Raw genomic sequence first — 14932 nt, forward strand, 5'->3', positions numbered from 1 at the left:
AAGATCCAAACTCATCGATAAAAAACCTGCTCAAAATAATACGGGACTATGGTGCAGTAGCGGGCCTCAAAATAAATATAAATAAGACAAAAATCTTAACAAAGAATTGTAATAAGGAAGAAATAAAAGAACTACAGGAAAATACAAATGTAGAAATTGTCAGGAAAATCAAATACCTAGGTATAAACATCTCAAATAACAACAACAACTTATACGAAAACAACTATAAGGTAATACTGGAAGAGACTCAAAAGGACCTAATAAGATGGCAAGACCTAAAAATATCCTTTATGGGTAGAATATCAACAATAAAAATGAACGTATTGCCAAAAATATTATATATAGCTCAATGTATTCCGATTCTAAAAAACAATAAATTTTTCGAAGAGTTAAACAAGATGACCAGGAAGTTCATATGGCAGGGGAAAAAATCCAGAATCAAACTAAAAATTCTGAAAGAGAAAAAAACCAAAGGAGGACTCAGTCTCCCAGATTGGAATATGTACTACCAAGCAGCTGCATTGACTTGGGTCCGGGACTGGGTCCTACTGGAAAATAAAAGATTACTTAAGCTAGAAGGACATGATCTGCAAAATAAGAGGTCCATTAATGAAAATATGGAATAAAATAAAAGAACAACATTATAAGAAAATACCAAAATGGGTGGCACCCTTGGAGGCTTTCGTAATCCCAACCCTAACAAATGAGCATAACACAAGAACCTACCAGACCTTCTTGGACGAAGAAAATCGATTGAAATCTTGGCAAGAATTACAAGCAATGAGTATAAACCTAACAATATGGGAAAGGAATCAACTAAATTCAAGATTCACAAAAGATAAAAAAATAGACTTTTATAACACAGATACGCAATTAGACAAGTTATGGTTGAAAGGGAAAGATAAATTGATCCAAAAAATCTACAACTTCCTATTAGAAGAAGAATTAAAAGAGGAGTTGAAAAAACCGACAATGATTAGTTGGGAAAAAGATCTAGGTCGAAACATAGACGAAGCGGAATGGATAAAAACCTGGAAATCAATTAAGTTATTGAGAGCAACCTCCTATAAAGAAAACATAATAAAAATGATATATAGGTGGCACTGGACGCCAGATAAGTTGCAAAAATGGTACACTAATGTTTCGGGATCCTGTTGGAGATGCAAACTTAATGTCGGAACGTATTTCCACATATGGTGGAAATGCAAAAAAATACAAAATTTTTGGAAAACCGTTAAACAGATGTTAAAAGAAATTATAGGTAAAGACTTAGCGTTGACACCAGAGCTCTTTCTATTGAACGTTACACCTGACGGGCTAAAATTCAATGAGAAATGTATTGTTGTATATGTTATTACAATGTCCAGGATTTCTATTGCTAAAAATTGGAAATCTGACAAATTACCGAGTAAGGATGATTTGACCAATATTCTTTATGAAGTGACTGAGATGGACAAGCTTAATATGTTTTTGGCGGGTAAAACAGAAGAACAATTTAACTTGAAATGGCAAAAAGCCATAAAATGGTACGAAGAAAGAGGTTGATTTAACCCCCCAATGTATGAAATTGTAACGTGATTATATGTAAAGTTGGAAAACTCAAAATAAATTCATTTATAAAAAAAAAATGAATGTCTCTTGCCTCGAAAACCCTACAGGGTCACCGTAAGTTGGCTGTTGACTTGACGGCACACAATGATTATGTCCTGACTTGGGTGACCCAAGCTGGCTTGACCTTGTCAGATCTTGGAAGCTAAGCGGGGTCGGCCCTGGTTAGTATTTGGATGGGAGACCTCCAAGGAAGCCCAGAGGCAGACAAAGGAAAGCCGCCTCTGTTTGTCTCAGGTGTGACGTGGATGGCCCAGGATCTCATCAGCTCTTGGAAACTAAGCAGAGTCAAACCCAGATTAGTACTTGGATAGGAGACCACCAAGGAAGATGGGGGACACTAGGCAGAGGCAGGCAATGGCAAACCACCCCTGTTCCTCTCTTGCCTTGAAAACCCTACGAGGGTCACCATACGATGGCTCTCTCTCTAAGAAGAAGAGATCGGATTTATACCCCGCCCTTCACTGCCCGAAGGAGACTCAGAGCGGTTTACGGCCTCCTTTCCCTTCCCCTCCCCACAACAGACACCCTGTGAGGTTGGTGGGGGCTGAAAGAGCTCTCTCGTGGACTGCCCTGGAGAGAACAGCTCTGAGAGAGCGTACGACTGACCCCAGGTCACCCCAGCAGCTGCATGTGGAGGAGTGGGGGAATCGAACCCGGTTCTCCCCGATTAGAGCCCACCGCGCTTTACCACTGCAACAAACTGGCTAAAGAGGAAGAAGCCGTTGTTGGATCCATGGGGAGGGGGATATAGAAGAAGAGAAGAGATTGGATTTATACCCCGCCCTTCACTACCCAAGGGAGTCTCAGAGCGGCTTACCATCTCCTTTCCCTTCCCCTCCCCACAACAGACACCCTGTGAGGTAGTTGGGGCTGAGAGAGCTCTGACAGAAACTGCTCTTTTTCAAGAACAGCTCTTATCAGAACTACGGCTTGCCCAAGGTCACATCAGCAGGTGCAAGTGGAGGAGTGGGGAATCGAACCCCGGTTCTCCCAGATTACAGTCCGCGCACTTAACCTCGACACCAAATATAGGTACCATTTCAAGCATCTGTGTGGGGAAAAGCTTGGAAAACCTTTCCTTGGCATTGGGGGGGGGGTCCTAATTACAGATGTCTTGGAGTGACAGTGACTGCGAGAGCCGGTTGGAAATTCCCTCTCTGCTCTCAGTTTTGTTTCTCAGTGCTCCCGACTCCTTGCTCAGGCTTTTTCAGTTCCCCATCCCCTGGTGATTGCGGGGGGGGGGGGGGGGGGGGACATCAACACCACTTGTGGGGGGAGAGACACATCACATTCTTGGTGGTGGGAAGCGGATGTCCGAATTAAGCAGAAGCAGGACAGGAAACGGTTCCTAAAAATAAAAAACCACTCTTCTGCGATAGGAAGCGAGAGAGCGCCTTCTCCAGAGAGACTCGGCACCGATCCAGGGCTGGCTGCCCTCCGAACTCCTGCTGGGCGCGTGCCGCCCGCAGTTCTTCTTACCTGGACGGTGCAGACCTCCAGCGGGTAGGCTCCGCTCGGGCTGGGCTGCCACGCCACTTCCAGGCTGTTGTCCGTGGGGCGCACCAGGGTTAAGGCATGCGGCCGTCCGGGTACGACTGAGGGGAGGTGGAAAGAGCAGTGGTGAGAGATACGTCCGGACCACGTAGACGTCACAGGCCCTCGCTAGAAGAGACGCTGGAAGATCTTTAAAAGCTTTAAAGGGGGATTAGATGGATTCACGGAGGATAAGTGTCATGCATGCAGGGCTCTTTTTGTAGAAAAAGCCCGGCAGGAACTCATTAGCAATGTTCCCTCTAAGCTGTGGAGTCTTGTGAGCAAAAATTCTACTTTGTGAGCTACTCGCATTAAAGTTGTGAGCGAGCAATTTGGCTACTGCATAAATTACGTAGTTTGCTCTGGAGCCATCCTTCCTGAGCTAAGACAAAAATGTGTGAGCTGGAGTCTAAAAAACTGTGAGCTAGTTCACACTAACTCAGCTTACAGGGAACAGTGCTCATTAGCATAATAGGCCACACCCAACAGCAGAAACTCATTAGCCGATTAGGCCACACCCCTGACAGCACAGTTCATTAGCACATTAGGCCGCACCTCCATGTTATCAGAAGTCTGGTCATCCAGCCACACCCACCTTTCGCTTCTTATTCTGTTTACCTTGTCTGTTGTCAAAACGGTCCAGGGCTTTTTTTTGTAGCAGGAACTCCTTTGCATGTTAGGCCACACACCCCTATTGTAGCCAATCCTAATGAGTTCCTGCTGTTGGGTGTGGCCTATTATGCTAATGAGTTCCTGCCGGGCGTGGCCAACTCGGGAGCCAGCCGGAACTCCGTTCCTGTGCGTTCCTGCCCCAAAATAGCCCTGCATATATGGGACAATGGACTTGCCTGCTGAGCTTCAGTCTGAGCTGCACATTCCTATTGGCTGCTCCCAACAGCAGACCAATCCAAGCAAAGCAGCATACTTGGAAGGAACAAATCCCATTGGTTGTTATCCGGTAAATATGATCGGTGCTTACCGTTTCACTGGGCGTGGCCTTCCCAGCCCGGGATGTATAAAAGGAGCTCTAAGCGCCTATGGTTTTTTTCGTGTTGGATCGTTCTTGTTAATAAAGTTGAAAACACTTGGTTAAGAGCTGCCCGAGTCTATCCATGGCTACTAGCCGTGCTGGCTGAGGGGAATTTTCACATTCAGGGGCATGAAGCCTCTGGATTCCAGAGCCAGGAGGCGATAACAGGGGAAGGCCTCGGCCTCTGCGCCCCGTTGTTGGCTCTCCGGCAGTGTTTCCTCCAAGCTGAGTGAGTGTGAGCTAGCCCTCAGTTTTTTAGCCTCCGGCCCACACATTTTTGTCTTCGCTCAGGGAGGATGGCTCCAGGGCAAACTGATTTAGGCAGTGGCCAAATCGCTCGCTCACAAGTTTAATGCCAGCAGCTCGCAAAGTAGGATTTTTGCTCACAAGACTCCACGGCTTAGAGGGAGCATCGCTCTCCGGAGGAACTGGCTGGCCACTGTGTGAGATGGGAAGCTGGACCAGACGGACCGCTGGTCTGATCCAGCAGGGCTCATGTTGTTATGTTCTTCACTGAGATCAGATTCTGCCTTTGGTACTTTTCCTTTGCAAAGGACAGCAGCGGGAGACCTCTGATCCCAGCAGGATTCTTCTGGTGTTCTTATCAGAGGAAGGCCTCGGCCTCTCTGCCTTGCTGTTGGCCATCCAGAGGAACTGGCTGGACCCTGTGTGAGACAGGAGGCTGGACTAGATGGACTATTGGTCTGACCAAGCAGGGCTCTTCTTATGTTCTTACAATTCTGGGATGTGAAGGGACAGGAATTCTGAAGGAGTTCACCAATAATACCAGAACTAGCTCCAGCCCCACCCCCGGTAACACTCACCTCAATGGCCAATGGACCCTCACTGGTCTGACCCAGCAGGGCTCTTCTGAGGTTCCTATGAAGGCCTCAGCCTCTCTGCCCTGCTGTTGGCCCTCTAGAGGAACTGGTTAGCCGCTGTGTGAGACAGGATGCCGGACTAGATGGACCACTGGTCTGACCCAGCAGGGCTCTTCTGATGTTCTTATGTTCTTATCCAAGACTGGATTCTGCCTTTGACACTTTTCCTTTGCAAAGAACAGCAGCGGGAGACCTCCTTTGGATGATGGCTGTGATGCATGTGACTGGCAGAGAGATGTCAATTTTTCTGTTTGCCCCATTTGGGGGGAAACATGCAGGTTTCCAGTATGGAGCCCAGGGCTATTTTTAGGCAGGAACGCACAGGAACGGAGTTCCGGCTGGCTCCCAAGTCGGCCACGCCCAGCAGGAACTCATTAGCATAATAGGCCACACCCAACAGCAGACACTCATTAGGATTGGCTACATTAGGGGTGTGTGGCCTAACATGCAAAGGAGTTCCTGCTACAAAAAAGGCCCTGGGTTTCGACAACAGACAAGGTAAACAGAATAAGAAGCGAAAGGTGGGTGTGGCTGGATGACCACACTTCTGGTAACATGGGGGTGTGGCCTAATATGCTAATGAGCAGTAACATCAGGGTGTGGCCTGATATGCTAATGAGTTCCTGCTGTTGGGTGTGGCCTGTTATGCTAATACGTTCCTGCTGGGCTTTTTCTACAAAAAAAGCCCTGATGGAGCCTATATGCTTCCTCCAATGGGGCCATGGGGAGCTATGTATTTTATTTATTATTATTACCTACTTCATTTGTACCCCATCTTTCGCACCAGCGGGGGCCCAATATGGCCGACGTCCTTCTCCTCTCTTTCGTTTTAACCTCACAGCAACAACCCTGCGAGGTAGGTGAGGTTGAGGGAGCGTTACCGGCCCAAGGTCACCCAGTGAGCTTCCACAGCACGTAGGGATTCGAACCTCTGTCTCCCAGATCTTAGTCCGACACTTTAACCACTACACCATTCCGGCTCTCATTACCGGTATGGAACCCTTTCCTTCAATGGGGCAAACAGCCTGGCCCGTAGCTACCGTGGGGCCCATGGGGCCCGGCCCCCTAGTCTTTCTTCTGGGCCCCCTCCTTCCCGGGCCACCCCCAAAGTGCCCCAACCTGCCATCTGCATTGTGCTTTGATTTAATTAGCTGGCGCCCCACCTGAGGCCCCCTCCCAAAAATTCCCTAGCTACGGGGCTGCAAACAGCACTGCTGTGGGGAGGCATTCGAAGTTGGGGGGGAAACTGACCCCACGCCACAGTCCCAAGCTCAACCAGAACCTTCCAGAACTCCTATTTACAGAGGGGAAGTGTGCTCGTGATCCAATTATGTATCTTCTATATATAGGGTTGCTAACGTACAGGTGCTACCTGGAGATCTCCCACTATCACAGTTGATCTCCAGGCAGCCAAGATCAATTCCCCTGGAGAAAATGGCTGCTTTGGGGGGGTGGACTATATGGCTTTATACCATACTAAGGCCCCTCCCCTCCCCAGGCTCCACTCCTCCCCAGGCTCCACCCCCCAAAAAATCTCCAGATACTTCCCTACCCAGAGCTGGCAACCCTTATTCTTCCAGCGTATCATTTGTTTCAGTTAAACCTGTGGGGGATTTTTAGGTCCTCCTTGGTGTGGACAAAGCAGCCGTGCTCAGGACACCGCCAGACGGGTCCCCGTGCTCTCCATAGGAACGTTCACAAACATTACTGCCACCTCTCACCTGTCACCGTGGCTGTCCGCGAGGTGCTCATTCCCTTAGCGTTGTAGGCCTCACACGAGAAGGTGCTGCTGCGGTTCAGACCTGAGGCGGAACAAAAGCAAGGCGGCATTATTCACGGATCCTTCCCAACGCCAATAATACCGTACAGAGTCATTCTTGTGATCGCTTCCACGGCCCTTGACGATTCAGAGTGATTTTTACGCAATTTGGTGCCCAAATTGGGACAAAAGACGCCTCAGATAATTAAGAGTCCTGATTGGGGGGGGGGGGGATGGGACTGAAGATGGAAGAGTTTTTGATCTCCGAGGGCTACAGTTGAATCCAAGGTTGAGTGGAGACTGGCATTTATATCCCAGTTTCAGGTCTAACCCTTATTTGCTTCTAGACCAGGGGGTCCCCAAGACCACAGTGCCCACCGCCACTTTTCCCAGCACCCACCAAGTGTTTTTAGAAAGTGTCTGGGGGCAGGTGGGCCTTCTGACTGGCCGCTGGAGATTGGATTGGCTGTGCAGATTTTTTTAAATGTGGTTTTGGCAGCAGCGGCCGCCACAACACAAAGATCTTCACCGTGTGAATGAAGGTAGGCTGTGGCAGCCATTTTGTGGCTGGCTACGGCTCCCATAGCGGCCATTTCGTGGCTGTGTAGGGTTACCATTCCACGTTTTTGTGGGCTCCTACCCACCGGTGGCCAGCTGGCCAGCGAGAGGAAATTCCCCCCTCCCACCCCTAAATAGTGATGTAGGTGCGTCCGTGATGTGGGGGTGGGGGTTGACGCCCTAGTTTTTGGGCAAAACTCTATGGTTTGAGGGCAATTCTACCACAGAGTTCCTCAACATCACTGGTGTACCTACATCACTGCTGGGTGACATACGTATGTTGTGCGGCGTCCCCATCCACTCTTGGAATGCCCCCCCAACCCCCCCTGTCAATCAGAACTGGCAACCCTATGGCTGTGCCCACCATAATGTGTCCAAATTCCAAAGGCGGTCCCCACTGGCTCAAAAATTCTGTATCCCAAAATTCTGTAATATTGATGTTTTATTGTCCATTGATTCTGCTTTGGATTACACTATAACTGGCTTAGGACCTGGGTACTTAGGACCCTGCCCGTGATCCAAGATCAGTCTCTTGGATGACCTTCTATGTCATACCCTGTCCTTGCAGAAGTTCCAGGGCTCCAGTAGTCTGTATCTTGCCAGACGGTGATCTGTTCATGACAACAGTTATAAATTCTTCCACCCATAAATTGCCACTGCCTTCCTCCACAAACCCATGCCGACTGGGGATGCGTGGTAGTGCTTTCCCAGCTGTGGCCCCCAGAATTCCCTGCACCAGGATACCCATCATGGACCTTCTGGAGATCTGTTAAAACTGTTCTGTTCCAGAGGGCATTTGGTGGATGTTAACTAGATGTACATTTATGTGATACTTTTAGTAATACAACTGATTTTACTTGTTGTAGGTAACAACTCATAATATTTGACAAACTTGATAAATCTATATTTCCCCCCTACACCTTCTTCCCTTCTGTATCCCACCTTTTTTTTGAGAAAATAATAATAATTAAAAAAAGGATTGGGGACCCCTGCTCTAGGCTATACCGGTGGCCTCAGTCTTTCCCTCAAGAACCCTCCCAACGTCTTCAGTCAAAGTTATTCATCTTCTTCCCATTTCACAGATCAGGAAGGAAGACCGAGGCCTGTCACTCGCCGAAAGCCGCCCAGAGAATTTACCCCAGAGCTGGCAGTATGGACCTAGACCTGTGGACTTCTGACGCATAACTAGCAGAGCCCTTCTCTCCCGCTGGTTTCAAACAAAAGGCAGAGTGCCAGTCCGGCAAAGACGTCTACTGGGATGACAGAATTCAGATGTATTACAGTTTGCCAGGATGCCTGCCGGGCAAAGCTCTCTGAACCGGCTCCAAAAGCTTCCCACACAAGGCAAACGGCCGTTCTGTAACCCTGTTCCGTCTGGAAGATGTTAGCGAAAACTTGGTCACAGTGAAGAAACCTGTCTAAACTATAGAGCTAAAATTAACAGCTGTTCGCCCTCCCCAGGGAACCCTGGGATCTGTAGTTCTGGAAGAAGGAGGACCGTTCTCTAGCAGCTAATATTCCCCAGGACTCGTAGAGGGCAGCCACGACCGTTAAAGAAACGAGACCAATTTTAAGTTTACATTGCAGATATTCGTAATTGCGTTCCAACTACCCAGCCCTATTATCCTCTTCGCATTTATCCATCACTTCCAAAGAGGGCTATTTTGGGGCAGGAACGGAGTTCCGGCTGGCTCCCAAGTTGGCCACACCCAGCAGAAACTCATTAGCATAATAGGCGACACCCAACAGCAGGAACTCATTAGGATTGGCTACATTAGGGGTGTGTGGCCAAACATGCAAAGGAGTTCCTGCTACAAAAAAAGGCCCTGGGTTTTGACCACAAACAAGGTAAACAGAATAAGAAGCAAAAGGTGGGTGTGGCTGGATAACCAAACTTCTGGTACCATGGGAATGTGGCTTAATATGCTAATGAGTGGTGCAGTCAGGGGTGTGGCCTAATGTGCTAATGTTTTCTGCTTCTGGGTGTGGCCTATTATGCTAATGAGTTCCTGCTGGGCTCTTTCTACAAAAAAAGCCCTGCTTCCAAATATTCAAAGCACCACATTTGTGTCATTTCAGCAACATTTCATGACAACCCTGCATGGCTGTCCAAGAATCGAGAAAGGGGATTGTCCAAGAATCAAGCCAGACGAGAGTTTGGGACTTCCCAACTCGTGCGGCACATTCTTAGCCCCCACGCATTTCACCAGCTCAGACCCTCCAACGACTTCTCCAAAGTTGGCAAAACACTTCCCCCAAATACTTTTCGAAATACCCACAAATGCGCAGCAACGACAAAAAAGGGCTTGACCTAGATAGCCCGGGCTAGCCGGATCTCGCCAGATTGCAGAAGCTAAGCAGGGTTGGCCCGGGTTAGTACTGGAATGGGAGACCGCCGAGGAAGACCAGGGTCGTGACGCATGGGCAGGCCATGTCAAACCACTTCTGAATGTCCCTTGCGTTCAAAACCCTGCAGGGCTGCCATAAGTCGGCTGTGACTTGATGGCAAATAAAAAGATGTGACCCCATGAACCTGCCTTATACTGAATCACCCTCGGTCCACCCAGGCCAGTATTGTCTATTGTCCTCGCAGAGGAGGGAGAGCTTGTACCTGAATAAAGGTGCCACTGAACAGGGGGGCGCTCTGCAACTTACCTGGCTGCTTCTTGCTCTGACTGAGGGCTGCTGGGAGCAGGGGGTGGGGCTTGTTGCATGTGCCCGCCCCCTGGGCTCTTTACTGCCGGAGCTCCGCTCCTGTGCGCTCCCACAGAAAGGACCCCATGAGCCCCACCCCAAAAATGCCTACCAAAATATTGGGGGGAGGGGGAGACAGGGCAGGACCACACCCTGCTCTCTGAGTGGGAAAATCCCTGTTTCCCATTATATGGGCAGCAAGGTCCCCTCCCCCCTCGGAGTAACATCTGGGACCCAGGCCTGAGTCCCAGCTGGTATGTCCCGTTCCTTCCGCCCACCCGTCTGTGGTTTGGGTTTCTCCACGTCTGGTTCCAAACCCTTTTTTTTTTCCACGTTTCAACAGAGATCCTCTGAGCCAGGAAAACTCCTGGGTTCATTTCTCCTGCGTAGGGAAGGGGGAGGAAGGCGTGCCCCCCCCACAGGGGCCAGATCCCGCCCATGAAGAGCTGCCGTTGGCTGACCAGTCAAAGTTGGTAAAAGGCCTTCTGGGCCCCCTGATTCTCCAGCAGTAGGGTCCGATAAGAACCCCAGGGATGCCAGACGAGTGCAGCGTTTGGGGCGGGGTGACAATAAAGTCGCGAGCCTCCAGGTGGTACAAACAACCACACAGAAATGGAAACACAGCGAATACAGATAGAAGAAGAGAAGAGATTGGATTTATAGCCCACCCTTCACTACCCAAAGGTGTCTCAGAGCGGCTAACAAACTCCTTTCCCTTCCCCTCCCCTCAACAGACACCCTGTGAGGTTGGTGGGCCTGAGAGAGCTCTGACAGAAACTGCTCTTTTTCCAAGAACAGCTCTGAGAGAACTATGGCTTGCTCAAGGTCATCCAGCAGGTACAAGTGGAGGAGTGGGGAATCGAACCCGGTTCTCCCAGATTAGAGTATGCGCACTTAACCACTACGCCAAACTGGTGTTATGCAAACAAATCAGCAGAATAATCCATCACGCTGTGCAGATAACACTAGAGACATCTGACTTCTTATACAGCTCTAGTTACAATAGATAAACAATATAAACCGTTCTAATTACAATTTATAGTTGTACAAACAACACCAGAGACTTCCACCTTCTTATACAGTTCTAATTACAATATATAAACAATGTAAACAGTTGTAATTACAATTTATAATTGCAATTAGAACTGTATAAAAAGACGGAAGTCTCTAGTGTTATTTGTACAGCGTGACGAATTATTCTGTTGATCTGTTTGCAGTCTCCAGGTGGTGGCTGGAGGCAGGGGTCATTTCGTAGACAAAGAGGTGCAGGAGCTCATTAGCATAACTCATTTGCATAGGCCACACCCCCTGACACCACTGGAAGTGTGTCAGAAGGCAACACCCACCGCTCAGGCTCCACTGGACTGTTTTGGATTGCTAGCTATTGGGGGGGGCATGCAGATCTGCCCTCACAGAGGAGGGAGAGCTTGTACCTGAATAAAACTCGGTCTTAAAGGTGCCACTGGACTGTTTTGGATTGCTAGCTATCGGGGGGGGTGGGGATGTGTAGATCTGCCGTCACAGAGGAGGGAGAGCTTGTTCCTGAAGGCGGGCTGAAGGGGGGCTCTGCAACTTACCTGGCTGCTTCTTGCTCCTCGTGGCCCGACTGAGGGCTGCTGGGAGCAGGGGGCGGGGCTTGTTGCATGTGCCCGCCCCCTGGGCTCCTTACTGCCGGCGCTCCGCTCCTGTTCGCTTCCGCAGGAATTGACCCCTGGCTGGAGGTCTCCTGGGATGACAACTGGTCTCCGGGCGACAGAGATCAGGTCACCTGGAGAAAACGGCCGCTCTGGAAGGTGGACTCTGTGGCACTCTACCCCAATTAAGTCCCTCCCCTCCCCAAGCCCCGCCCTCCTCAGGCTCCACCCCCAAAATCTATAGGTATTTCCCAACCCAGAGCTGGCAACCCTAAGGGATGGGCAGAAATGACGAAGAAGAAGACGAGGAGGAGTAGGAGGTGATTGTATTTATGCCCCGCCCTTCACTACCCAAAGGAGTCTCAGAGTGGCTTACAATCTCCTTTCCCTTCCTCTCCCCACCACAGACGCCCTGTGAGGTAGGCGGGGCTGAGAGAGCTCTTTCCAGGACTGCCCTTGAGAGAACAGCTCCTAAAGGACTTGTGACTGACCCAACGTCACACCAGAGGAGCGGGGAATCAAACCCCTGTATCTCCCAGATTAGAGTCCGCACACTTAACCTCTATACTCAACTTCTACAGATTTAGTCATAGAATCGTAGAGTTGCGAGGGACCTCCAGGGTCATCTAGTACAACCCCCTGCACAATGCAGGGAATTCACAAATACCTCACACCCCCAGTGACCAGTGTTCCCTCTAAGCTGAGTTAGTGTGAGTTAGCTCACAGGTTTTTAGCCTCCGGCTCACACATTTTTGTCCTAGCTCAGGAAAGATGGCTACAGAGCAAACTGATCTATGCAGCGGCCAAATCGCTCACTCACAACTTTAATGCCAGTAGCTCACAAAGTAGAATTTTTGCTCACGAGACTTCACAGCTTAGAGGGAACATTGCCAGTGACCCCTGTTCCACACCCAGAAGGTGACAAAAAAAACCCTCCAGAATCCCCGGGCAAACTGGCCTGGAGAAAAATGGCTTCCAGACCCCAAAGTGGCGATCAGCATTTCCCTGGGCGTGTAAGAAAGGGCCACGAGAGCTAAGCACTGAGGCGACCCTTCCTGCCCTCCCTCTCACGATCTGCCTGAGTTCGCAGAATCAGCACCGCTGTCCGATGGCCACCGAGCCTCTGTTTGAAAACCTCCCAAGAAGGAGAGCCCCCCGCCTCCCGAGGAAGCCTGTTCCACTGAGGAACCGCTCAGTCATATAAGTAGAACCAGGGCTCTTTTTGTAGAAAAAGCCCAGCAGGCACTCATTAGCATAATAGGCCACACCCAACAGCAGGAACCCATTAGCATATTGGGCCACACCCCTGACAGCACCGCTCATTAGCACATTAGGACGCACCCCCATGTTACCAGAAGTGTGGTCATCCAGCCACACCCACCTTTTGCTTCTTATTCTGTTTACCTTGTTTGTGGTCAAAACCCAGGGCCTTTTTTGTAGCAGGGACTCCTTTGCATGTTAGGCCACACACCCCTAATGTAGCCAATCCTAATGAGTTCCTGCTGTTGGGTGTGGCCTATTATGCTAATGAGTTCCTGCTGGGCGTGGCCAACTAGGGAGCCAGCCGGAACTCCGTTCCTGTGCGTTCCTGACCAAAAATAGCCCTGAGTAGAACTTTTTAAAAACTGGCAACATGGTGCTGGCATGGTGGGGGAGGAGACAGTCTGTCACTCTTCGCTCGTGACGTACCAAGCGCTAGCCAATAGGTGCCAGCGATGCACTCAGAACCCAGTTAGTGCACTGCATCCCTGGAGAGTGGGAGCACATAATGTTGTAGAAAAAGTCAGAGAAATGTGGGGGCAGTCGTGGAGAAAAGCCTGCTGGAGTCCACCGTTTGTGTATTTTTTTTGTTCGAAGGTTTAGAATCAGTTGTCTGTTCATTTCCCGCCCCTCTTCATCTGCATCTCATCTTTCTTTCCAAGAAAGCAGTATAGCCAGAGGTGGGGAAGGATGTTCAACTTCTGAACATTTAAACATTGAAAACAATGTAAGGTGATGTTGGTGGAAGGGAAGGGAGTCTGTAACGAGTGACGGCACTGTCGCTAGCCAGTCGGCCCCCAATTATGCTTATGCAACGCACAGTCGTGATCGCTGGGCGAGACAGGCTCGGATTTTTACAAAAATAAAAGATGAGTCCGTGTTGGCACAAAATGTCATCCCCCACCACCACCACTCCCCGCCGGCTGAGTAACAACAAGAGGATCCTCCACAGTTGAGTGTAACTTCACTTTGAACAGGCTGTTGTTCCTACCCTTTTGGGGAAAGGCCTGGTGTTCACAATGCCAGCCCTCGGGGACAATGGACGCTATTTTATCCGACCGCACCGTTCCCGCAAGGGATGAATCAGCTCGTGGGCACTTGAAGCCACCTGGGCAAACAGATGGCAAAACAGATGCAGATGGGCAACCCCGCGGGCCCTTGGCACCGCCACAGAGAGGGGAAGGACGAGGAGCCCCAAACATTGGGGAGAAGCTGGGCTGGCAAAGGTCTGTTGCGACCACACCATTCCTCCCGGGGGTGAGTCAGCCGGTGGGCAGCTGTGGTCTTCTGCCCACTGACATGAACAGATGGCATTGAGAGAAACGGCTCGGCAGAGCCCGCAACACCTTCCTAGGATTGCCAGCCCTGGGTTGGGGGATTCTTGGAGATTTGGGGGGTTGGAGGCTGGGGGAGGTAGGGTTTCGGGAGGGACCTCAGCAGGGTACAAGGCCATACAGAAAAGAAGAAGAAGAGGAAGTTGGTTTTTATACCACACTTTTCACTACCCGAAGGAGTCTCCTTCCCCTCCTCTCCCTTCCCTTCCACAACAGACACCCGGTGAGGCAGGTGGGGCTGAGAGAGCTCTGAGAGAACTTGTGACTGACCCAAGGTCACCCAGCTGGCTTCATGCGGAGGCGTGGGGAATCAAACCCGGTTCTCCCAGATTAGAGTCCTTCCGCTCTTATCCGCTACACCACATTGACACACAATAAGGCTAGGATAAACTGAAGGCAACAGGAAAAGTGGAAGACGCATTACAGGAGTTGGATTGATACCCTGCCCTTCACTTGGAGTCTGAGGGTGCGCTCAGATGGGCAGCTAATCCCGCCATTATGCTGGCTCAAATTTGACCCGGATCTTCTAAATCCGTCCTCGCACGACCAGACATCTCCTGGGGGAATCGCCTTATCGCGTGCTGCATCTGCTGTGGATTGTCTAAATGGTGTCCACTGAAGGAGGCGTGCACGGTGGG

The 14932-nt window shown here is 50.0% G+C and overlaps 1 protein-coding gene across 1 annotated transcript in view; it reads right to left on the minus strand.

Annotated features, from left to right (window-relative positions):
- The window catches only part of AXL (AXL receptor tyrosine kinase), a 105199-nt gene that overhangs the window by 40388 nt on the left and 49879 nt on the right, over positions 1 to 14932 (minus strand). Inside the window, exons 5-6 of the mRNA XM_015427261.1 lie at positions 6777 to 6857; positions 3091 to 3206 (exon numbers count right to left, since the gene is read on the minus strand). Coding sequence (XP_015282747.1) covers positions 3091 to 3206; positions 6777 to 6857 — 197 coding nt within the window. The remainder of the gene's footprint in view (positions 1 to 3090; positions 3207 to 6776; positions 6858 to 14932) is intronic.

Source organism: Gekko japonicus, unplaced genomic scaffold, assembly GCF_001447785.1.
Source record: "Gekko japonicus isolate JY-2015 unplaced genomic scaffold, Gekko_japonicus_V1.1 scaffold1389, whole genome shotgun sequence".
Taxonomy (NCBI): Eukaryota; Metazoa; Chordata; class Lepidosauria; order Squamata; family Gekkonidae; genus Gekko; species Gekko japonicus.